We start from the raw sequence: 26219 nt of genomic DNA on the forward strand, positions 1-26219 counted from the left end.
GTTGAAGGAATGTTGTTGAAGAACCTGAGGATGTCCGGTGTTGCAATTGTGCTGGAAATCACGTTCCCAATTCCTCTGAGTGCCTGGTTAGGGTAAAGGAGTTTAAAATAGCAAGGGTCAGGGCTGTACAGCAGGTCTCCTACGTGGAGGCATGTGAAATAGTTGAAGGAGCGAGTGGAGCTGATGATATGGCAGTGGACGCCCCGCAGCCTTTGGAGATTCAGAGTGTCGTTCAAACAGTTGAGGGAAGCTGATATGCTGAGCGTGAAGAAGGTGGATTTTGTGGCATTTGTTGCGCATGTGATTAATTGTACTGCCCAACTGAACAAGAAGTCCACGAAACTGGTCATAATTGTATCTACGGCTGAAAAGTTATTGGGTCTCCAGTACAAGGAATACTGTCCAAAAATGCTCTTCCTTCTCTGGTCCCATAGCCTGTGTGGATCAGAGTTGACATTTTAACCTGACTAAAGAAGAACATTGATTTTGTTTCTTTGTCTTTTGTTAATTATTTGGAATCAATATTAGTGTTGTCTAAAATCTCGTACACTACCCTGTACAGTGACGGCATGCACCTCTAACGTATGTTTGCGGACCACCATAATACCAGAGAAGAAGAAGAGGAAGAACAAGAAAAGCAACTTGAGCAACAAGATTTTTGCTCATGCTCAGTGAGCAAGTATTTTGACATGTTCTTCCTCTATCAGTTGAACACACACACACAGCAAACCAATAAGCTGCATTCTCATCCCCTCCACACGCAGATACAGATAGATATCACACTATGACTCTTGTTCCCAGCCTAACAAGCAAGGATAAACAACAGGTTATTGGCAGAACACTTGACTGATGGTAAGTTTTCATTTCAGTTTGTGGAGAAAGTCTGATACTCTTTGGGGAAGTAGTTGTTTTTTATGGTGCTTTGTAGCCTATTTGATCTCTTATTGATATCAGGAGTGATAACATCAAATCTAAACTTTGGCTCTCTGCTCATCAGTATACCATTTGACCATGGATTTCATGTGTTTCAATTTCTGTAGCCTATATGTATCTTCTAACATTTATTGTGATCATCATAGTGTGTATATCTTAGTGCGACATGCGTCACTTAATTGTAATTAGTTCCAGGTGCTGCCTATGAGTGTGGGGCGGTATTTTGTGTATAAATGCCCGAGTTAAAGCTTTTTGAGTCGATGCGACATGGCGGCAAGTTCAACATACAAGAACCATTTGAACAGCTTGCTACTACAGCGGGTGAAGGAGTGGAAAGAGCATGGAGATATGGACATTATTGGAAAGAGGGGAAGAAGGAAAGGATCTAAGGGTAGAGAGAAGCGGTGTGGTGGGGAAGATTGGTGTCTAGTACAAAAAAAACATACGCGGTAGCTCAAAAGTTTAACCCGGCGAGAGCGAGGATGAATTACCTGCGGTGGCAGGTGCGGTGAAACCGCGGAGTTCGAGCCTCATCCCAATGATGATAAAGATGATTCCGGCACAGTCGGAGTGAGATTTTTTGGAAAGAATGGATCCTTGTCTACTGGTTGATCCATATGTGGTGTCAGGTTGGGTGACTGCGCCCTGCTCTCCGGAGCAGGGCGCAGTTGAAAGGAGGGATAACTGGGGTGGCGTTAAGTGTTAAGGAGGATCAACTGAAATTGAAGATTCCCGGTGTCTGTGATGCCCGCCATTTGGTGTGATGCAGACCTGGTGGAGAGCGTGGTAAAACAGAAAAGACACTGTCTGTCCTGCTGAGTTTTGATGCAGAGTCTACCCGACAAGGTCAAGTTGGGATGTGTCAGTTATTCCATGAGAGCTTTTGTCCTGAACCCATTATGGTGTTTTAGGTGCCAAGCTTATGGTCATGTTGTAGCAGTGTGTAAGAGGGAGATTTCTAGATGTGAGAAGTGTGCAAGAGGGCATGAGACAAAGAAATGTGTAGTGTCAATTGAATAAGTTGTGTGTTAACCCATGGTACTGGACATCAGAGGTGTCCGGTGAGAGAAAAGCAGGTTGAGGTGGCCATTATCAGAGTATTACAGAAGGTGTCATATGCTGAGGCAGTGAAGAAAGTAGTAGAAGAAGATGGGTGAGGGATCCTAAGAGGTTCCCTGTGAGTAGGCCAAGACCAGTAGAGAGTGATAGGAATAATATGTGCTTCAGTAAGGTTGGTTTCTTAGCGTTCATAGCCATGGTTACCAACTGTACCGCAGAAATTGAACATAAATGGCAGAAAATAGATATCGGGGTGGCAGCTGCAGAGAAGACTTGGGTGTACGAGATTTTACTGAAGAAGAGTTGCAAGGTGTGTTGAACGATAGTATCCCGTCTTCCCAGGCTGCGGGCCTGGTGAAGGATCGGATAGGGACAAATAGTGGAATAGTGGTGCAGTTTTAATGGGTGTAGGGTTAGTTGGTAGGGCAATTTTTCTTCATTTTTTACCGTCCTTTTTCCTTTCCCTTTTTGTGTCACTAAGTGTAATGAATTCACACTCCAAAACATTAGGCGGAAACCAGTGGAGGCTGCTAAGGGGAGGACGGCTCATAATAATGGCTGGAACGAAGCGAATGGAATGGCATCAAACACATGGAAACCATGTGTTTGCTGTATTTGATACCATTCCACCTACTCTGCTCCAGCCATTACCACGAGCCTATCCTCCCCAATTAAGGTGCCACCAACCTCCTGTGGCAGAAACACAGGGCTAGATAAGAGAAATATACATATGAATAGGGAGGCTGTGACCGGCCTCACACCCCAGTGCAGTAGGTGGCGGTGTATGCACCTTTCAGTTGGTTGCGATCCGCCAATTCAAATTTTTAAAAAGAAGAGTTCAGCTGATCTGTCTACGAGCTACAGGTTTGTGTGCTCTTGGAGGTCAAGAGTGGGGACAGTGTGGCCTAATCCAAATCCGTTGTAAGTGTTCTTGCGCCATGAGTCCCCATATCCCTCCAGATCCGCTCTCCGTCTTCCTGAGAACGCCTTCCTCAACTACGCACTTTAATTGTTGTTGAAATCTGATATTGAATCTAACTATTGGATATGTTGTTTTACAAGCGGTAGCGCTGAAGATCATGTTTAATATGTGCAGAGCGCTGTGATTATTGCTAGTTGATTATTAATGGTGATATTGAGAGAATGGCTGCTTGCTACTACAGAAAATAAAAAATAAACTTGCTGCTACAGAAAAAAAAGCTTTCTATTGCAATATGTCTTATCATTTCCATGCTCCACCCCTGACGTGAAGAACCTGTGTTTTGTTCATGTTTAGTAGTATTTAGTATTTATCCGAGGACCTCACCGTGTCAAACAAGGTGGCGTAGCGGCTGCAACCTACAACTCTACATTACTTGTTAATGTGTTCATCATTAATCTTTTTGTATGACCATACTAGGTTATTATGTGGTGTCTGCTTGGTTGCTAAATGTATCTTACCATCAGTTATGTGTGTTAATCGCTGCAATTTCCTCCATCGCAGCTATATGAATTGACCAGTTTCCCTAAAAGGACGTCGTATGTGACCTAACATCCCTATCCGTAAGGGTTGTGTCACCGCAGCACGGTGTTGTCATCATCCTTATCAAATCAAACTGGATTTGTCACATGCGCTAAATACAACAGGTGTAGACCTTACTGTGAAACACTTACTTACAAGCCCTTAACCAATAATGCAGTTTTAAGAAAATAGAGTCATGAAAATATTTACTAAATAAACAAATATAAAAAAATATATACAATCTTTCCCATCTCATTTCCTGTGCCTAAGCACTCCTTCCTGACTTTCTACTGTCATGCTGCTCTCGTTCTGTCTGGATATTATAGTCAGACCGCATGATTATGAGTCAGTTTATTGTATTGGCATGATGCATAGATCATGCATAGGACTATTTAAATCCACACGGGGAAAAACGCAAGTCTCTTGTCTATTGTGGAACCCAGGTCAGCAGGTCACATTCCAACACACAGTTGATCCTTTTCTCAAACGCCAGCCTGAGAGGCTTGTAGGAAGTCATCAAAAAAGGCAGTGACTTTGTCATCTGCTATAGAATCACACAGTGTTCACAAAATGTCATCACTACAACAGTGGATAATCAGTGTGTCCTTGTACCTCCAATCTGGTGTCAATCACTATCAACAGATATGAGAATAATCCATAACATTTTAGCATCAAGTCTAGGGACCATCAATCCACACCTTGAGTGGCACAAACAGAACACTGGAAATTGTATATTACAGAAACTCAAATATGCTAAACATTGTGTCGATCACTCTAAACTAAATATGAACTTTAGTCATATTACATTTCCCTATTACTATGTGTGGTGAAAGACTAAATATCATTAGTCCTGCCTTTTTCTGTTCTGTTCATTTTTTGGGGTGATTGTAACATTGATGAGTCATATAATGTCACATTCAGAGTCACAAACTAGAAACTGAACTGACCCCATTCCAATGTCTAGATTCTCTCTATTTTGTAAGGCAGGGATGGACAACTGGCGGGGGGGGGGCTCAGTCGGGGTCTCAGCTTACTGTTGAGAGTTAGAGTAATAGAATACACAAGGTCCAATTTCAAAATTTGGTTGTGCATCAGCAGTCACTTAATTAGCCCATGTCATCTAAATATTTTTAGAGTGGTAAGTTAGTCTAGTGGCCAGCTATCTAAACTCGTAGTAAGCATGGTTGATATACCAACTGGGGTGGGGCCCATTGATCATCAGTTATCATATTGAAAACGGCACCCCCCTATTGCAAAATGTGTAGAATTGCAGGACAGTAGCTGTAAAACTGCTAATTTTTCACTCTGCCCCTTGGGAAAATGAGTAGAACTGCATGATATTAGTTATAAAACTAACTGCAAAATCCACCGGACAGCTGATGAAACTGTGAGTTTGCACAACCAAAGAATTTCTACACCAACTGTCAGAAACCGTCTCAGGGAATCTTATTTGTGTGCTCGTAGTCCTCACCAGGGTCTTGACCTAACTGCAATTCGGCGTCAGAACCGACTTCAGTGGGCAAATACTCACCTTCGATGGTACGCTGGAGAAGTGCGCTCTTCACAGATGAATCCCGGTTTCAACAGTACTGGGCAGATGGCAGACAGCGTATGGCGTCGTGTGGGCGAGTGGTTTGCTGATGTCAATGTTGTGAACAGAGTGCCCCATGGTGGCGGTGGGGTTATGGTATGGGCAGGCATAAACTATGGACAATGAACACAATTGCATTTTATTTATGCCAATCTGAATGCACATAGATACTGTGACAAGATCCTGAGGCCCATTGTCGTGCCATTCATCCGCCGACATCACCTCATGGTTCCTCATAATAAGGCACAGCCCCATGTCGCAATTCCTGGAAGCTAAAAATGTCCCACTTCTTCCATGGCCTGCATACTCTCCAGACATGTCACCCATTGAGCAAGTTTGGGATGCTCTGGATAGACGTGTATGACAGCGCGTTCCAGTTTCCGCCAATATCCAGCAACTTCGCACAGCCATTGAAGAGGAGTGGGACAACGTTCCACAGGCCACAATCAACAGCCTGATCAACTCTATGTGAAGGAAGTGTGTCGCACTACATGAGGCAAATGGTGGTCACATCAGATACTGACTGGTTTTCTGATCCACGCCCCTACTTTGTGACCAACAGATTCATATCTGTATTCCCACTCGTGAAATCCATTGATAAGGCCCTAATACATTTATTTCAATTGACTGATTTCCTTATATGAACTGTAACTCAGTAAAATCTTTGAAATTTTTGCATGTTGCGTTCATATTTTTGTTCAGTGTAGATATAATGACGAGCTGCTTGTGCCACCGCCCTAACAATGGGATCCATTGCCCAAAGAGCGGAACGGTGGACTGTCAAGATCCCGTCTATTCCTCTCTTTAGATTGGTGGATACATCTTATTTTAATACTTTTTAAAATATTTGATGAGGAGTGTTGACGTCAACCACCTGTATTCAGTGGAGAGTGAGATGCATAGACCGTCTAACATTTCAACAGGGACAACTCCGATACAAAGTGCTTTTGCTCAAAGTTCCCGGGATATGTGTCACACACATCACACTTATATCAGTACACTCGTAACAACCTAAGCATTACAAAACTTCTATTAGATCAAATTAGCCTTAGGTATCAAAATAGCAATATATTTTTATCTTGACTAAATTCGACACTCTCATTGCCCCCCCGTACAAAAACTCCTCACTTGCTTAATAAATAACGATCTGCTTAATGTGGACAGATTTTTGGAGGAGTAAACCCTCTCGCTTCGACTCTTCCTCTCTGCTTTAGGTAGGCCTAGACCAGAGTTGTATACTATGAAGCAAGCTAGATCTACTCAGGGTTTTCTAAAGTTAGTCAGCTTAAATTAGCTTCACATTTCAGCTCGGGTTTCATCTGTCCTATGATGGAGGATATTGCTCATCCGCCTGGCGCTTACTCTAGCCTCTACAGGATCAGTGTGCCCCCCCGCGGGATGGTTGAGCTAACGTACGCTAATGTGATTAGCATGACGTTGTAAGTAACAAGAACATTTCCCAGGACATAGTAGACATATCTGATATGGGCAGAATGCTTAAATTCTTGTTAATCTAACTGCACTGTCCAGTTTACAGTAGCTATTACAGTGAAAGAATACTATGCTATTGTTTGAGGAGAGTGCACAGTTATGAACTTGAAAATGTATCAATAAACCAATTAGGCACATTTGGGCAGACTTGATACAACATTTTGAACAATAATGCAATGGATCATTGAATCAGTCTAAAACGTTGCACATACACTGCTGCCTTCTAGTGGACAAAATGTAAATTGCGCCTAGAGTCCTAAGCCTTTCTCTTGCATTTCAATGATGGAACAAAACAAAAGATAAATGTTTCTTTGCATTATCTTTTACCAGATCTAATGTGTTATATTATCCTGCATTAATATCACATTTCCACAAACTTCAAAGTGTTTCCTTTCAAACAGTACAAGAAAATGCATATCCTTGCTTCAGGGCCTGAGCTACAGGCAGTTAGATTTGGGTATTTCCTTTTAGGCGAAAATTGAAAAAAAAGGTTTGTAGGCTAGTAACTGCCCATGCTGAGACAATGCTGAAACATCAATCCATGTGCGACTCCGTGCCACATTTCCATTTGTGCCGAAATCAAAATGAAAGACAAGTTTAGGGAAATTCAGCAATGGTGTTAAATTGGGTTTTTGAAGTGCAGTTTTTATTTTATTACTGATATTCAATGCCGTCTTCGGTGTGCTTATCCCCCACTCCTATCAATAAAATAATAATATTTCCATACAAAAGTGTTACTGTGTGTGGAGGTTCAAATGCACTCTGTCATATTTAAATGTGTGATAGGTATTTTAACATAAAAAAAAGCTTTTACAAACAAAAAAACATTGAGTTAATAAAGTATTGAATCAGTCATCTTCCTCAAACGATGGCGATGTAATCTTTGCTTGGTGGAGGGAATCTGATTTCATTGGTCCCCAACTTGTGGCTCAGACTCTTCATTCGGGATAAATAGAGTTAGCCCGCCCTGGAGCAGGTTAGTTCTGAAGGATTCGTTGCCATAGAAATGTACCTGGCTAAAAGGTGAGCCACTTTCGTGGTACTGGTTATCCCGAGTTGAACTCGAGAGTGGACCAACGTTATCTCGGTAAAAATTCTTTGCACGATCAATCAGCCATCTGCAGTGGCAATACCGCGTTTACTGCGATGCGGCCTCCACAGATGTCAGAGCAAACATACTTTTTACGCTTCGCAGAGCTGCTGTGAAAGAAGTTGCCAAGGAAGTGAGTTTGTGTTTATACAGGACCTCACGCCCCCCACCTACCGTCAAAACAATTATGTCAACGCGGAGTTATACAGAGCACTTCGCGTTGTTACAACATTTGAGAGGCACACAGCAATGTTGTATGGAGGTAGATTTGGCCTCCAGAGGTTCCGCGAATTGTGTCACACCCTCCATACGAATCCTCAGACCAAATGTTCAGATCAAGCATACATTGGCTTTAACTCTTCAACCCTGATTTGTAGTATAGGGCTCTGGCCTAAACCATCCATCTCAAGCCAAGCCAAACAAAACAGACTTGAGGCAACAATCCCGGTGCAAGAAACATGAGCAAAGCAATGTATCTTAAGTTATTGGCCTCAAAAGGCACAAAAAAAAAAAAAAAGCGTTCCTGTTTTACAGCCAAATGTATTTTTGTTCACTCTCCACACAGACACAAATGTCACTCTTATCTCTTTAATGAAAGCAAAATGGTGTCCCTTGTACCTTATGACATTGTTTGAAGTTGTTTATTGAACTATCACATAGACAAGACCAAATGGAAAACAGTAGACTAGCCTATGTTAAGTGTTTTTGCAAAATATTCTAAAACTGTTTTCATCTTCTTCTTTTTTCTTGCAGATATGGAACATTCAAACACGTTCCTGTAACTGTCATTCATCATTGGCAACAATGAGTGGAGCACGTGACTCGTGTTACTTTGTAGCACAGTGCGAATTGTTTCAAATGTGATACATCTTGGAAGGTGTGACTTGCGCGCTACTACTACCGTGTACAGAATGGGCCAAACGTGCTGTGCTCTCTCGTACTCCACCGCCGCTCCAGGCAAAGCGAAGTGGAAACCAACCGAAACATCCAAACGACTCCCTATCCGCAGATGTACCAGTGAGGAGCGAAGGTGTGACCGGTTTTACAGGAATCGGAGGAAAACGAAGCAGTTGCCTTCGCCAAGCACAGGTCAACCAGAGGTAGGGCTGGTAATCGGATCTGGAAATTCGGAAACCCTTCGTGGTCACGGACGGGGGAAGTTGTTGAGAGGCCAGACTCAGTCGGGGGTAGTGGACCACACCACCCCGGTCGCCGAATATCCATCTGGAATTAATTATGAACATATACAGGCTCTCGACTGTGACGCTGTGAGCAAGGGAGCGGTCGACTCGTCCTTCGATGCGACGGGCTTGGAAACACGGGCCAGAGGATTCGACAGAACCCGCTGCGCAGTTACGCAGCGCAGCGGCCCAGAAACAACGGGAGAAGACCATGTCTGGAAAGCCCCGGCTAGGGCCATGGAAAACCAGCCATTCGGATTTGATAAACAGGGTGGGGTTGCCTCGGAGGTCAGGGGGGTATCGGGGGCTGTACAACCGGATGGTTCAGTCCATTGGCGCACATCTGACAAGGAGAATTTAAGACGGACCCTGGCATCACTGAGCTTGCGTTTGGACGAACCTCTCACAAACGGCGTGTCAGAACCGATCGGGTATGATATACCCCACACAGAGGTAGAAATGACCAAATCTAACTTTCTCACTGCTTCCCGTGAGCCCGAAGCTGTCAGGAAAAATGATCAAAACAGTTGTTCATTTGAGTCGGGGAACCAGGAGGACCCGTCGACCAACTCTCCAACCCAGCCACACGGACAGGTCCAAAGTCCACTAGGTAGCCAAAGTTTCCCCGGTACTATCCCAAAGCTTATTATAACCCGAGATCTAAGCCCCAGTCGGACCCAGGAAACACTAGATCCAAGGACCATGGGACTCGGAGTCGGTGGATCATCGCTGGGCCCACACGCCGATGAGTCCCCATGCTCGGACAGTGGCTGCGGAGGCTCCCCGGCGCTAATGCGCTTTCACAGAAAGCTCTCCAACTCGTCCTCCGCCGGCTGCTTGTCCTCCGCCTCGTCCTTTGAGGAGTCCGAGGATGACTTCACCGGCAGCGACATCGAGCCCAGCCTGTCCCCAGTCATATGCAACACGCTGGGCAGCCCAGACGAAGGCTCGGGGGTAAGTGTGCCATATATATATATATTTTTACTGTGCGATAAATGTGGTGGAGGTCTGCTGACTAGAGGTTTATCATCTGTATGAAGTTGCATACAAAAACACACAGTAGTATTATGTTACTCCTTTGCTATAATCGGTCCTAAATGTTGTCTAGAATTGCCAAAGATGGGCATATACACACACACACAGGCCTATTTACTTTCTGTACATAAATAAATAAAGAGCGTTGCACACTCTCTATATAAACTCCGGGTGATTTATTGTATAGCTTTCAGTTTATTCACAGTTTTATTTTTATTTTTTATTTATTTCACCTTTATTTAACCAGGTAGGCAAGTTGAGAACAAGTTCTCATTTACAATTGCGACCTGGCCAAGATAAAGCAAAGCAGTTCGACAACATACAAAATCACAGAGTTACACATGGAGTAAAACAACATACAATCAATGATGCAGTAGAAAAAAATAAGACTATATACAATGTGAGCAAATGATGTGAGATAATGGAGGTAAAGGCAAAAAAATGCCATGGTGGCAAAGTAAATAAAGTATGGCAAGAAAAAACACTGGAATGGTAGATTTGTAGTTTGAAGAAAGTTAAAAGTTAAAATATAAATAATATGGTGCAAAGGAGCAAAATAAATAAAATAAATAAATACAGTAGGGGAAAAGGTAGTAGTTTGGGCACAATTAAAGATGGGCTATGTACAGGTGCAGAGATCTGTGAGCTGCTCTGACAGCTGGTGCTTAAAGCTAGTGAGGGAGATAAGTGTTTCCAGTTTTAGAGATTTTTGTAGTTCGTTCCAATCATTGGCAGCTGAGAACTGGAAGGAGAGACGACCAAAGGAGGAGTTGGCTTTAGGGGTGACCAGAGAGATATACCTGCTGGAGCGCGTGCTACAGGTGGGTGCTGCTATGGTGACCAGTGAGCGGAGATAAGGGGGGACTTTACCTAGCAGGGTCTTGTAGATGACCTGGAGCCAATGTGTTTGGCGACGATGATGAAGTGAAGGCCAGCCAACGAGAGCATACAGGTCGCAGTGGTGGGTTGTATATGGGGCTTTGGTGACAAAACGGATGGCACTGTGATAGACTGCATCCAGCTTGTTGAGTAGGGTATTGGAGGCTATTTTGTAAATGACATCGCCGAAGTCGAGGATTGGTAGGATGGTCAGTTTTACGAGGGTATGTTTGGCAGCATGAGTGAAGGATGCTTTGTTGCGAAATAGGAAGCCAATTCTAGATTTCACTTTGGATTGGAGATGATTGATGTGAGTCTGGAAGGAGAGTTTACAGTCTAACCAGACACCTAGGTATTTGTAGTTGTCCACAAATTCTAAGTTAGAACCGTCCAGAGAAGTTATGCTGGATGGGCGGGCAGGTGCAGGCAGCGATCGGTTGAAGAGCATGCATTTAGTTTTACTTGTGTTTAGGAGCAGTTGGAGACCACGGAAGGAGAGTTGAATGGCATTGAAGCTCGTCTGGAGGGTTGTTAACACAGTGTCCAAAGAAGGGCCAGAAGTATACAGAATGGTGTCGTCTGCGTAGAGGTGGATCAGAGATTCACCAGCAGCAAGAGCGACATCATTTATGTATACAGAGAAAAGTTAGTCAGCACCTCTACACGAGATCATTTCTCTGGGTACATGCCAGCTCGTGGTTTTTATTAGACAACTTTCTGTACACACACACACACACACACTTCCATGGTACAGTTGTATGCCCTCATGCTATTGATATAAGGCCAAGTCTTTTTTTCTTTCAGTTATGAGATGCACTATGATTAAAACGAATGGCCTAATGCGCAGAGCAGACGTTCACTGGTTATGCATGTTCCAGTACCACGCCCCCATTTGTTGACTTACACACTGCATGTCAATAAAACACACCGCACTCCAAAAATGTTAATTCCTCCGTGTCAGATGTACTCTTAGCTGACGTCTCTGTATCTCACTCACGTCACATACACAAGGCCACCAAGGCCATGTGCTCCTACCGCAGGGTGTGTCGTGAATATTATTAGGTCAATGGCTGTGTTAAGAGTTAAAAAAATAATAATTGACCCTTGGAACACGTTTGGAGTGCAATTGTATTTATACATAGATCAGAAAGGATCCGTTGGGTGTAAACAATATGATGGAAATCGGCTGGCCTATCAGAGGGCCAGGTTAACTTTTGGTGTCTCTTACATAATACTCCTAAGCCAATAAATAGGCCCTTTTTTATTGGTGACCGTGAACCTTTGACTCCTGAGTGACTCTTCACCCATGACCCCCTCCAACCACTATGACCCTTAACCGCGATTGTCGCCAATGAGCTCGGCTAGATTAACACAGGGTCATTTGCTGAACCTCAAGTTGTTCTTGTTTTGTCCCGTGTGTGTGATCCAGCTCTAGCCTTTTACGGTGGTAAATGTATGACGTTTCCCTCCCCAGTCAGAGGCCTTTGATGCGCCCTGACCAGAAATGCTTGGAATGACAGGAGCTCAAAAACAGGATGTCTTTCCTGGAAATGGACCAATTGAAATTCCGGCAAGCTATCTTCCTGAACAGGAATGGTGTGAATCCTGGAAGTCACCGCTGAGAAAGACTGTGTGGAAATACTAGAATTTCCACGTTACATATCACCCACACACACACACATTTTCTCTCTCTCTCCCTGTTACTTTCTGTCTCTCTCTGAGTGCATAATCGATGTGCCTTTGTTTGTGAGAGAAACTACTTCAGAAGGACATCTGTTCAGTCCTTGTTTGTTCATGTCTCTGAGAGGGAGATGGCCTTCCGAATAACACATAGTGACTGATCTATTTCGATGGCATTGGTGTGTGTGTGTGTGTGGTGAGAGTGAGCCTTAAGAAAATGTACCCAAACATCCTGAATTCAGCACTTAAGCCATAGCTCTATCCCTTTGCTCAAATCACATTTTATTGGTCACATACACATGGTTAGCAGATGTTAATGCGAGTGTAGCGAAATGCTTGTGCTTCTAGTTCCGACCGTGCAGTAATATCTAACCAGTAACCTAACAGTTTCACAACAACTACCTTATACACACAAGTGTAAAGGAATGAATAAGAATATGTACATATAAATATATGGCTGAGCGATGGCCGAACGGCATAGGCAAGATGCAGTAGATGGTATAGAGTACAGTATATACATATGCGATGAGTATTGTAGGGTATGAAAACATTATATAAAGTGGCTAGTGATACATTTATTACATCCAATTTGTAATTATTAAAGTGGCTAGAGATTTGAGTCAGTATGTTGGCAGCAGCCACTCAATGTTAGTGATGGCTGTTTAACAGTCTGATGGCCTTGAGATAGAAGCTGTTTTTCAACTGTACCTTGTCTCGCTCTCTCTTTTTTCCTCACACATTTGCTTTATCTCCAATTCGCTTTATCTTCTGCGAGTTCAGATATTTCCATATTTGCGTGTGTCTGTGTCATCCTTGTTAACGCGTGAATGTAGTCTGGGTGAAAGGGGGTTGGTCAGCAGTTACCATCTTATAGATCCCCCCCACTACTGTTATGGTTGACTATCTGGAACATAGCGACGTACCGAGGAGTGAGTGACTGTACTAGGGCATCCATTTTGGATCTAGCTGGTGTGATACGGCACCACTGAGGAGTGTCGTCGCTTGTGGTAGTATTGGGGCCTTTGTTGTTATTGACTTACTGTAGGCTTTCAAAGCGTGGCCAAACCAGTTGTTAATTGTTGTGCTTAATGATGTGCATAGTAGACACTTGCCTGCTCACACTATACATATTCAGAGTTTAAGGCACGCGCTCGCACACTACACACTCTGCCGTCTCGCATTCACAGCTCAGAGTGTGTCATGGAAAATTGGGCTGAAGGCAGTTGCGTTGCTAGGCGACATCATTGCCATATATGGCGCTGTTTCTCTTTTTTTTTCATTTTCTCTCTCTCCTTGGTCTGTATTTTGAATGTAACGTCTTGCATTATTCACATTTCTTTTAACCTATTTCGTAGTCTCTTTCTGCCTGCATCATCCCTTCATTTCTCTGACGCTGTCTTCCCCCGTCTAGCCTTGCACCACGGCACAAGGTTTTCCGCTGATTCACAGGCAGTGGAACAGAATGCAGAGGAAAATATAGATAAGTGGAGGAGTGATAAAGTACCCTCTCCACACACACACACACTCTACAATATACCCCACAACACATACCAGCTCATACAGAGCATGCTCCACGTGAATACACAAGAACCAACTGGTACACAAACTCCCGTTATTTAACTCACAATTGCAAGCTTGCAGCACTCTCACACATATTTGTAAGTGTTCACAAAAGCATTAAAACACACATTTGTGTTAGACTTCAGTTTTTTTTGGGGTGTGTTAACTGGGCTGTGGTTGAGCTCATGCCACAGAGAGCAGAAGGTTTGGTTTACATGTAAACAAGGCCTGAAAAAGAGCAGCATCACACCTAAAAGTAAGACCTCATCCAGCGATTTTTATTTATTTAAAAAACTTTTTTTTTTTTTATGTTTTACTTTTCCTGTTGAAAAGCGATATCCCAAGATTTACTTAACAAAAGGTACATCTCAATAGGTGGTTCAGGTAAGTCATGACATAGTGTGTGTGTGTGTGGGGGGGGGCTTTCCTCTTTTGTTCTCCATTGCGCATCTATTGTTCCTCAAGCAAGGGGGAAGGCCATCAATCTGACAACACATTTACATTTTAGTCATTTAGCAGACGCTCTTATCCAGAGCGACTTACAGTAGTGAATGCATACATTTCAAACTTTTTTTTTTCTTTTTCGTACTGGTCCCCCGTGGGAATTGAACCCACAACCCTGGCGTTGCAAACACCACACTCTACCAACTGAGCCACACATCAAACTAACTCCTTGAAGTTTGCGGTTGTCTAAAAAAATATATATATATTTTGCGCAACATGTTGTAGTTTTTTTTACCCTCTAGTGTGTGTACTTTACTGTACACACACAGTACACACTTTATACTTGTGATATCACTTTTCAACAGAAAAACAATTAAATAGTTGGAGGACGTCTTTAAAGACCACATCACACTGGTGTTGTGAGCACTAAAACAGGGAGTACCCCCTCTTTGTAAATCAAAAGCTTCATACCTCTCTATCTCTGAGGGACAAAGAAAAACAGGACAGCGGGGGAGGGTTTAGAGGGAGCTATGGGGGAGTACTCTAGTGGATTTACATTTTCTTTGTTTAGTCCGGATAGTCCAATCAGTAACAATTGCCACTGTTTTCCAAGGAGATCTGGGTTTGAGAGAGCGAGAAAGAGGGAAAAAAAACCTGGGTTAGTGGTATTTGGAAATGTTGTTTTCCTCTGAATATCCAATCCAGTAATTCACTTTGGCTCCAGCATGATGACAAAACAGAATTGGCTACGTTAGGAAGATAGACGTCTTTTGCATTATACTCACACACTTCAAGGGTTTTGCCTTTTCCCCACTACTGCTCTCTCTCTCTCTCTCTCTCTCTCTCACTTGTCTCTCTGGATTTATACGAGTAAAATATGTGTGGATATTTTGAAGTCCTTTCATTTTCAATTTAGCTAACAGAGCAAAAATGCTGTCTGCTGGTATTAAGCTAATTCTTGCGGGAACATGTGGTGTGGGAGAGCCATTGTCTTTACACTATACTACTCAGGGGGTCGCTGGGGTAGATGTCTCCCACACGACCTCCGGACCTAGTCTACTTCCTGTGACTAGTATGTGTCGTCAAAGTAGCGTAGACTAAAGAGGTATTACAGTCATGTATGTCACTAGGGACTCTGGATTTCTCAGGACACAGGCTCAGCACAGGCTGATGGAGGGATTAGAGAAAGGGAGAGACTACTATAAACAGACTGAGAGGATATCAGAAAGGCAGTTGGTGTGAGAGAGGGGAAAGAAACTTGGAGAGGGAAAATTGACAAAGGGTGGGGTAGAGGTCATAATGAATTTGGAGGGAAAATTTAGCGTTAAATTCCAGATTAGTTCGAGGGAGAGTGACGAGTTAAAGAGCGAGCACGAGATGGGGAGGGAGAAGAGGATATCATGTAGGGAGACAGTGGTACAGTAAGAGGGTGATAAAATGCTGCTGAGAAGACCGAAACGAGTCGGTGTTAAAGATAAGGCCGTGAGAGAGGGGGAGGGCTCCGTGGGAGAGAGATTATAGTGTAACCTCATATGAGAGGGGAGGTTCACCAGAACACAAGTTAACAAAGCCAGGCAATTACATTGGTTGACTGCTAATGCTGCAGGGCTAACTGAGGGACAGATAGCTTCTATCAGTCAGAGGTAACGCTACATGCTCATGCTAGGCTAACAGTGACATACAGAGCGAGGGGCGAGGCTAAATGCTAACCCCGCTAGGCTAACTGAGGGACCGTCTGATGGAGCGTGGGACGCTCGTGGAGGTCACGTTTGGAGACCCTGTGCTGACGGCGCGGAGTGTGTGGGACTGGCTACGCTCTCATCTCCTCTCTGTGTCTGTGTGTGGCTGTGTCAGCGTCGGTCTGCTGCTCCACTACTGCTCTGTCTGTCAGGTAAGAGATGAGACGGGGAGAGACAGATTAGAAGTACTGTTGGGAAGAGCTGGGATAGATGGGAGACGAATGTCAACAGGTGACGGCAGGCTTAGATACAGTACGTTATACACTGGGTGGTTTTGATTGGCTGAAAGCCGTGGTATTTCAGACCGTATACCACAGGTATGACAAAACATCGATTTTTACTCTTTTAATTACTACGTCGGTAACCAGTTTATAATAGCAATAAGGCACCTCGGGGTTTGTGGTATATAGCCACTCCGCGTTGCCTAAGAACAGCCCTTAGCCGTGGTATATTGGCCATATACTACACCCCCTCAGGCCTTATTGCTTAAGTATAGCTAGGAGGTGAAGTCAGATGACCCTGGTCTTCTATAGTCATAGATATAATATACGTAGGTGTGGACAGGTGAAGACTTGGCAGTAGTCAGGACCACGTTGTCGAACGTCGCCAATACAAATGCCACGAGTAGAGCCGACGTGATTCCTTATTCGACTTGTCAGAGAGGCATGTTTGTTCCACATAGCGTATTTATATCTGAACATTCCACAACGCGCCCCTGGTGTAAATCCGGCATAGAAGGCTGTCTTTCTCTCTAGGAGTAGCTATGAGCTGGGCAGGTACACGGTATCTCCTCTCTCTGGTATGCTGGGTAGTCGCTGCTACAGACCCTGTCCTATCTAGTTGAGGCAGGCCTCTACAGGTGAGTTAGATCATCCTCCTACAGAGAGAAATACATCTGCATTGGCATGAGCTAATATGGACGGGTCTGTAGGCTGGGTCAGGTGTATATTGTCTCTGTTAGGTCCGACACAATCAAATCTTTTTTTTATTAGGAAAAAGTGTAATAATGTCATGGGTGTTAATAAGGTGCTCTGAGTTGACGTTTTCACCGTCTCCATCTGGTAAGCCAGGGTGGATTTATGATGATGGTTGCTGTCCGAATAGACGTCAGGGCTGTAGGTCAGAGCTTCACAACTGTTAGTTTTTGACCTCGTGGTCAGAACAGAGCTTTTCTGTTCCTCTTGTGGACAACACCGATGTCCAGAATGTCACTACTGACGTGTGTGTGTGTGTGTGTTTCATGGCTGCTATCGTTATGACAGGAGCCAGACACATTCCAAGAGTGTGGTGTAGGATGAAGGGAAGAAAAGACGGAGGAAGGGGCCAAAGGGACAGAGCCCTGCTGTTAATAGTGGAGTAGAGGGGATTAGGATGACCGCGGGAAGCAGTGAGTGAAGGCAGGAGAGAGAGAGGGGGGGGGAGAGAGAGAGAGACTTTCACAAAGGGAAAAGTATGGGGATTACGAAAAGGAGAAGTGAGGTCAGAGTTTGGGCAAGAGTGAGGGAAGGAGAAAGAAGATAAAGTGAGAGGTTCCGTGTCATCAGTCTCCTCTCCAGGGTCATTCAGGTCAGGTAATAATGAAGGAGGTGGAGATGGGAGGATGGGGGGTGAAATCTAATAGAGGGGACTGAGTTACATCTGACCCCCCCCCCCCCCCCCCCCCGGCCATTCATTAAGCTGTCTGGCCTGAACTGCAGGAGAGAGCGAGTGGGAGATAAACGAGTGGATGAGAGAGAGGAGTGAAAGAGGAGATGGCCGTTTAGAAGGGGTATAGACCCCCTGGAGTGGCACCCAATGCTCAGCTCAGAGAGGGACAGAGGGAGAGAATGATAGATAAAGTGATTGACCTAGCTGAACACACAGGTAGATATGTATAGGCGTAGGGTGACTAGGCAACAGAATGTAAGATAAAACAGAGCAGCAGCAGCTTGCATGTGAGTGGGTGTGTAGAGTCAGTATAAATGTATGTGTATATTATGTACGAGTGAGCAAATGGAGTGTGTGTGTGTTGGAGTGACCGTGTGTGAGTGTGCATAGAGACAGTGCAAATACAGTCCATGTGGCTATTTTGTTAGCCATTTATCAATCGTATTGCTTGGGGATAGAAGCTGTTCAAGAGCCTGTTGTCCGACTTGATGCGCCGGTGCCTCTTGCCGTGCGGCAGCAGAGGAAATAGTCTACGGGTTGGGTGGTTGGAGTCTTTGACTGTTTCCTGTAGTCCACCATCAGCTCCTTGGTCTGGCTGACGTTGAGGGAGAGGTTGTTGCTCCGGCACCACACTGTCAGGTCCTCCTCCCTGTAGGCAGACTCATCGTCGCCGGTGATCAGCCCTACCACCGTTGTGTCGTTAGCGAACTTGGTAATGGTGTGTGTGTGTGTGTGCGCGTGTGGCCACACACTCGTGGGTGAACAGGGAGTACAGGAAGGGACTAAGAACACGCCCCTGTGTTATGGGTCAGCGCGGTGGACGTAATGTTGCCTACCCTCACCACCTGGGGTCGGCCTGTCAGGAAGCCCAGGATCCAGTTGCAGGGGGACGTGTTCAGACCCAGAGTCCTAAGCTTGGTGATGAGCTCGGAGGGGATAATGGTGTTGGACGCTGAGCTGTAGCCAATGAACAGCATTCTCACATTGGTATTCCTCTGATCCAGGTGGGTGAGGGCAGTGTGGAGAGCAGTTGAGATTGCGTCGTCTATGAATCTGTTGGGGCGGTATGCAAATTGGAGTGAGTGGGATGGCGGTGTTGATGTATGCCATAACCAGCCTTCCAAAGAACTTCATGATTACTGAAGTGAGTGCTACAGGGCGGTAGTCATTGTGGCATGAAGCCTTAGAGTTCTTAGAAACAGGGATGGTGGTGGTCACCTTAAAACATGTGGGGGATTACAGACTGGGACAAGGAGAGGTTGAAAATTGTGAGTGTGAATGTGTCGTCTGCTCTGAGGCAAGGGTTATGTTTGGGTTAAGCTGGTAAAGAGCTTTAGAGCTCGGAAGTCTCTGTTGGCATTGACCAGCCACGGGACTCTGACTACTAGGCTTACAGGCCTGCTCTGTCTCTGTTCTTTACCATGCATTCAGTATCCACAAAGTGTCTCATAGTAGGAGTGTTGATTTAGGATCAGTTTGCCTTTTAGATAATAATGAATAATATATTTTTTATTTAACCTTAATTTAACTAGGAAAGTCAGTTAAGGACAAATTCTTATTTACAATGACGGCCTACCCCGGCCAAACCCGGACGACGCTGGGCCAACTGTGCGCCACCCTATTGGACTCCCAATCACGGCCGGATGTGATTCAGTTTGGATTCCCACCGGGGACTGTAGCACTGAGATGCACTGCCTTAGACCGCTGCGCCACTCGGGAGCCCTGGACAGATCCTAGATCAGCACTCCTATTCTGAGATATTTTATGAATAGTCTTATTTTTTTACTACTCTTTCCTCACTCTGTATTCAGCACAAAGTTACAGCAGTCCAGTAGAAAGAATGTGTGAGTGTGGAATCAGGCAAACAGACAAACATTGTCTGGGTTTGTTTGGTTGTGCTGGGCTGTAGTGAAGTGGGCCATGCATTCTTTCGCAGACTGGGGATTGTTAATGATCATTAAAGACTGGTTTATGATACACTGTCCTTCCACTGAATTACTTCTTTGATGAGGACCTCTGCCTCCCTCTTCTTTCTCTTGTCTCTTTTCTCAAACATTTTGTCTTCCCTACCTTTTGCGCTCTCCTTCTGTCTCTCTATCTGTCTCTGTCCCTATCTCTTTCTGTTTCTCTCTCTCTCTCCCTCCTGTGAATTCCCACACACATACAGTATCATTTCCTAGTCAGTGACGTGTGTGTATAATCGATGCTGTGTGTTCTCCTCTGCTTGCTTGCGTCAAAGGCCCTTGCATAGTGACCTTGCTGTATTTTTCCAATAAAGATAAACCAACTCTACACACACACACACTCACTGCACGTACACACATTCACAGATACCCAAGCAGACTCGCAGCAAACCCCCACACTCCCACACCTACTCAAACTCACACAGTGTTCCTGTGTAGGCCAGGGGCGTGTGTTTTCGTTATTGTTATTCTTTACTGTGGAACCAGTGTGATGGTTCTGGTCAATGTTTTGCGAACGGGGGCTGTGAGAAACGTTGTGTACCTGGCCTTGGCTCAAGTGGGCTGGGACTTCTCACTCTCTCCCTCCTGTCGATTCTGCATAAATGTCTCTGTGTGGTATGTGTCTTTTTTAGATCATTTGTTTTCAAACTATTTTGACCAACCTCTCAAATGGTCTTATGACCCACTGATAAGCGAGACAACATTTTCTATCCAGTTTTCTGCTGTGGCCCGAGTAGGATTGAGTCAGGACAACCCTGTTTTAAACCACTAGTTTAGCTGACTGGTGGTGTGTAACCCATCTTGTTGCTTCTCTCCTTCCAGACCAAGCAGTGGCAGAAGCTGAAAACTATGGTGCACTGGTCTCCCTTCGTCGTGTCCTTTAAGAAGCGCTATCCCTGGGTGCAGCTCGCCGGCCACGCAGGTATACACCACTCTCTGTCTCTCTCTCTCTCTCTCTCTCTCTCTCTGTCTCTCTCTGTCTCTCTCTCTCTGTCTCTCTCTCTCTGCTTTCTCTCTTTCTCTCTCTCTGTGTGTGTTTCTCTGTCTCTGCTGACCTCTTTCTTTCACACATTCTCTCTGGTCTCTCTCTCTCCCTCCTCTGTCTCGTAGGTAACTTCCATGCGGGGGAGTATGGGCGTCTGTTGAAGCGTTACTGTGAGTGTGAGCAGCTGTGCCTGTCGAAGCTGATGGGGGACACACTGCGGCCCTATGTCCCTGGCTACTACGGCGTGGTGCAGAGGGACGAACAGGACTACAACCTAATGGACGACCTCCTGGCTGACTTTGACTCTCCCTCCATCATGGATTGCAAGATGGGCAGCAGGTGAGAGACCAGGGGAAGAGTTTGTATTTATTTTTTAATAATTATTATTTTTACCCCCTTTTCTCCCCCTTTTCAATCTTGTCTCATCGCTGCAACTCCCCAACGGGCTCGGGAGGCGAAGGTCTAGTCATGTGTCCTACGAAATATGACCCCCCCTAACCGCGCTTCTTAACACCCGCCTGCATAATCCGGAAGCCAGCCGCGCCAATGTGTCGGAGGAAACACAGTTCAACTGACTACCGGGGTCAGCCTGCAGGTGCCCGGCCCACCACAAGGAGTTTCTAGAGCGCGATGAGCCATGTAAAGCCCCCCCCCCCCCCGGCCAAACCCTCCCCTAACCTGGACGACGCTGGGCCAATTGGGCGCCGCCCTTTGGGACTCCCGATCACGGCCAGTTGTGATACAGCCCGGGATTGAACACGGGTCTGTAGGGATGCCTCTAGCACTGCGATGCAGTGCCTTAGTCCGCTGCGGCATTCAGGAGGCCCAGAGTTAGGTGTTTCAGTACTGAGCTGGAAAATAATAGGCAGAATCTACCACACACCCAAAACCGATTTAGTGAAGGCGCTGGAGGCAAAAAGTAGCTGAGCTTTCAGTCAGTCCACCTTCGTCAGTGCAAAACTAAATCCTGCATGCCCTGAGGCTCTCCAGGACCAATGCTGGAGAGGAGATCACTATTGTTAGGTAACTCCGCTGTTCGATAATGAGCTGGCCCACTAACCCTGTCTTCCCTGTCCTATCAGGACTTACCTGGAGGAGGAGCTACTGAAGGCCAGGGAGCATCCGCGGCTCCGCAGGGACATGTATGAGAAGATGGTGGCCGTGGACCCCGGGGCCCCCACGGATCAGGAGAGAGCCCAACAAGGCATCCTGAAGCCCAGATACATGCAATGGAGAGAAACCCTCAGCTCCACTGCCACCCTGGGCTTCCGCATCGAGGGCATCAAGGTCAGGGGGCACACTGGGTTACACTGGGGGTCAAAATGAGGGGATTGGAAAAAAGTAGTTTTTAGTTTTTCAAATGCATGTGCACAGTAACTTGTTCCAGGTCACAATAATGAGACAAGGAAATGGGTATGATGGATCCGCACTCAAAAAGATGTCACATAAAGCTTACTTCATTTTTTTATTTAAAACGTGTATTTTCACTGCATCAATAACGAGACTAAGTACTGTTGTTTGTCATTTGTGCTGTGCAGAGAGCAGACGGGACGTGTAACACCAACTTTAAGAAGACCAAACACAGGGAGCAGGTCATGCAGGCCCTGGGAGACTTTGTGGATGGGAACATTCAGATCCTGGTACGTGTTTCTAGAGGGACATTTAGCCAGGTGGCACATAAGGGAACTTGAGTTCTAGGGGAGCTAATCAGCCCCTTCAGATTGACCGTCTGTTTGACTGTTTGTCTCCCCTTCTCCTCTCTCTGGTAGAAACTCTACCTGCAACGTCTGAAGGAGCTGCGATCCGTGCTGGAGAAATCACAGTTCTTCAGAACACATGAGGTAACACACAGAAACACCATTGTACTCTGCTTTAGTTACTGGCAATACATTACGACAATATTTACAGTAATGTTCGGTATGATTACTTTCCCTCAACAAACCTCTTTGCTGGGTTATGATTCAATGTGATTGATATGAACATGATTCGAATTCCTTATTAAAGCTGCAATATGTGACTTTTTGGGCTACCTGACCAAATTCACATAGAAATGTGAGTTAAAGATCTGTCATCCTCATTGAAAGCAAGTCTAAGAAGCAGAAGATCTGTTCTATGTGCCCTAATAATTTGTATTTTATTTAATTTAACCTTTAACTAGCCACATCAGTTAAGAACAAATTCTTATTTACAATGACGGCCTAGCACGGCCAAACCCTAAACCTATTTTACTTTCAGTTTTGTACACCAGCTTAAAATACAATATTTTTGGTTATGGAAAAGATATTTCAAAGTGGTTTAGATGGTATTTTGTCACAAACTTAAAATTCTAATAGTTCGCCTAATTTAACAACCAGGAAATGGTGGAGCGATATCTGCATAGTGCAGCTTTAAAACACTGACATACTGAACTCAACTGTCCTGTTTTCTCCCAGGTGGTGGGCAGCTCCCTGCTGTTTGTGCATGATGCGTCGGGGCAGGCCCGTGTGTGGATGATAGACTTTGGGAAGACTGTGCCCCTGCCTGACCTCCTCACCCTGGACCACCGGACCCCCTGGATGGAGGGCAACCACGAGGATGGCTACCTGTGGGGTCTGGACAATCTCATAGACATCCTCAGTACCATGCTCCCCCCCAGCCCTTGAGAGAGAGAGAGAGAGAGAGGGGCTGTGTGAGAGAGAACAAAGGGATGGCCTGGAAGAGGGAGAAAGAGGATGGAGAGAACACTCTCATCTTTGTCAGAGCAGAGGATGTCGTTGGGGACGAACAGATGGAACTGGTCATTACCCAAACTAGATGTGAGACTGGAGAGATGGAAAGGAAAAGACGATGACCGTGAAAGAGGGCGAGGGAGCACACGGAGCAGGGTGGACAGAGTGAGGAACCAGTGGTGTGTCATCCCTTCTCTCATTATAAGAGCTATGACGTCAACTATCACTGCCACACACACACACACACACACTACCTTCATATTATCACAAGTACGATGATAATGTACTGAACTTTTCCAATGAGATATATCCTCCTCAAGTGACCTTAGAGGAGCAATGTTTTATTTTCACTATGGACCACTTGACTTTATGCTTTTAAAACTATTTTATATATATGTCAACACTAGAAACACTGGAAAAACATGTATATTTTCAACTTTATCCGGTGCTCAGCCTTTTAATGTAAATACAGTTGTATTTAATTTGTTTGGCTTCACAAATAGCCTCTTTACTCTTTGTACTTTTTTTTCTGTGCCTAGATAGGTTTTTTAGTGTTTTTTTTTTATCATTCCAAAGTTTGCTGGAGAGTTAACCCAAAGTATGAACTGATGCCTGTAACATATTTTTTTCTACGTTGGTTTGACACATGGTGAAAACTGGAGGCTGTTGTTGATTAGTCTGAACTGCGTGTTGTCTGATTGGCGGAGTTGACCCAGCAGATAAATTAACAGTGATTCCCAACCAGGGGTACTAGGACCCCTGGGGGTACTTGGTCTATCCACAGGGGGTACTTCAGAAGACTCAGGAGACCATAGGACTACTGGTAAAATGCACACGAGGGGGTACTTCAGGGGTACTCCGGGCAGAGCAACATTCAGTTGGTGGTACGGTAACTGAAAGAGGTTGGGAACCACTGAACTAATACATAAGATAAATGTTTTTTCTTCTTTAATTTCCCTCCTAGTGGGCACATGCCTTGGTGGTCACGATAACTAGACTGTATTGCACAAATGGGTACCTCGCAAAAGCCACTGAACAAAACCAGCCCTGCCTGTGTGTCCCTGAATATGGATTCACTCTGGTGTCCCAGGTTCTTTTATAAGCAAACCATTTCCCGGTGAATGTCAGTTGACTCATCTGTATAATTGTGATCATTACTCCTTTAGTTCAATGATACTTACTTTTTCGGGGATGGGTAACGATTGGCCTGACAACTGAAATTACTAGTTGAACAAGTCACCTGAAACTGGAATGAATGAGCTACTGATTCTTATGACACGTTCATCCACACATCAGACTTTAAAGTGAATCTGATTTAATATAGAATGATTGAGATCAATGACATTGTGGTGACTATTTTTTTTTCTAATTGAAGGAGGATTCTGCATCTGCCCTTTTGGTACACTTTTTCTTGAGATAATGTTGGTTTAACACTACCATTCCTCTGTAAGTTCAGATAGAAATATGCAAACACAAACGACAGTGACAGTCGTCAGTTTTTTTATGCGTTTCTGCTGATGACCGTATTTGACACCTTTTCTGAACGGTGGCAGGTCTTGTGTCTCTGGATTTGTAGATCTGTCAGCCAACATTCCCATCCAAGTCTTACTCCATATTTTTCAACAGTCAGACAACACTGTTTGTGTATCTGTGGTGTGAGCAGATTTCTCTAGCAAGGAAATAGAGGGTTTCTGTGTATGTTACTGTCAGCATTGACATCATGGAACTGGAATCCTGTTTCTACTGTTGACATCTCTCAAATATTCCACACCATAAAAGTACACATTTTGGGAGTATATATTCTGGAACAATGTATTGTTTACAAAGTGTATCTTAAGTACCATGTATCCTCTTCTTTATCTTAACCTGACAGTGACCAGCTTTCAGACTGCTTGGGTTGTGTGTGGCTGAGAGCTGGACTGTGTATTTAGGGTAGGTCTACGATGTATATTTTATCGTTTGGATAAGTCTTTCCTGTGTGCTGTACTTCAGGAGACAGTGCATTACAAGATGCTGGGGGACACAACTATGAATGTTAAGAGGATTGAGATTGGTCCTTGCTCTCTTTGTCTACAATACCATGGATTGCAATAAACTGGAACTAAAAGCTGAAGTCTTTCTAATCTGAAACCCCTCGTCTCCACATTATTCCACACCAAACTTATCAGAAGTATGAATCATATTGATGGAAAGGGTTTTTACATTCCCCTACGCATGTATTTGGATAGTGAAGCAAACTTATTTTTAAATGTGGCTCTATACTCCAGCATTTTTATTCAATTTGAGATACTGTTTCATGTTAGGCGATTAGTACAGAATATCAGCTTTATTTGATGGTATTTTCATACATGTTTTACCATTTGGAAATGAAAGCACTAAGTATTTGGACAAATTCACTGTGTATTAAAGTAGACAAAAGTTGGGCAAAACATAACCCAAAACAAACTGCATCCAACGAGTGTGTAGTCACAAGCTTGATGTAGTCATTGTGTGTAAGGAATACGGGACCAAATACTAAACTTGACAACTTTAATACACTAAGCAACTTTGTCCAAATACTTAAGACTTCTTAACATGGGGGGGTTAGATACATAAAGCGCTTTCATTTCTAAACAGTAAAACAGATATGTATGAAAATACTGTCAAAAGATGACATTCTGTACTGTCACCTCATGAAACATTTGATCTCAAATCCAAAATGGTGGAGTATAATTGAAAAAATGTTAGCTTCA

At 44.5% G+C, this 26219-nt stretch overlaps 1 protein-coding gene across 2 annotated transcripts; it reads left to right on the forward strand.

The window, feature by feature from the left end:
• The first annotated feature begins 755 nt into the window (after positions 1-755).
• LOC115162954 (inositol-trisphosphate 3-kinase C) lies at positions 756-25617 on the forward strand. Of its 2 annotated transcripts, XM_029714499.1 has the most exons (8): positions 756-852; positions 8419-9800; positions 20617-20716; positions 20905-21118; positions 21862-22066; positions 22318-22419; positions 22549-22620; positions 23212-25617. In XM_029714499.1, the coding sequence occupies exons 2-8, from the start codon at positions 8577-8579 to the stop codon at positions 23419-23421; spliced, it is 2127 nt and encodes a 708-aa protein (XP_029570359.1). In that variant the 5' UTR covers positions 756-852; positions 8419-8576; the 3' UTR covers positions 23422-25617. The 2 variants fall into 2 exon arrangements, with proteins under 2 accessions (XP_029570359.1, XP_029570360.1); XM_029714500.1 differs by lacking the exons at positions 756-852; positions 8419-9800 and adding an exon at positions 15835-16335.
• The last annotated feature ends 602 nt before the right edge of the window (positions 25618-26219 follow it).

Source organism: Salmo trutta, chromosome 26 (genome assembly GCF_901001165.1).
Source record: "Salmo trutta chromosome 26, fSalTru1.1, whole genome shotgun sequence".
NCBI lineage: Eukaryota > Metazoa > Chordata > Actinopteri > Salmoniformes > Salmonidae > Salmo > Salmo trutta.

What these genes read in the sequence shown, in the direction of transcription:
- LOC115162954 (XM_029714499.1), top strand. Translation starts at nt 8,577, where the DNA reads ATGGGCCAAACGTGCTGTGCTCTCTCGTACTCCACCGCCGCTCCAGGC. An exon ending in GCCCAGACGAAGGCTCGGGG is followed by an intron (nt 9,801 to 20,616) that starts GTAAGTGTGCCA and finishes CTCTCCTTCCAG; the next exon opens with ACCAAGCAGTGGCAGAAGCT. An exon ending in TCCGCATCGAGGGCATCAAG is followed by an intron (nt 22,067 to 22,317) that starts GTCAGGGGGCAC and finishes TGTGCTGTGCAG; the next exon opens with AGAGCAGACGGGACGTGTAA.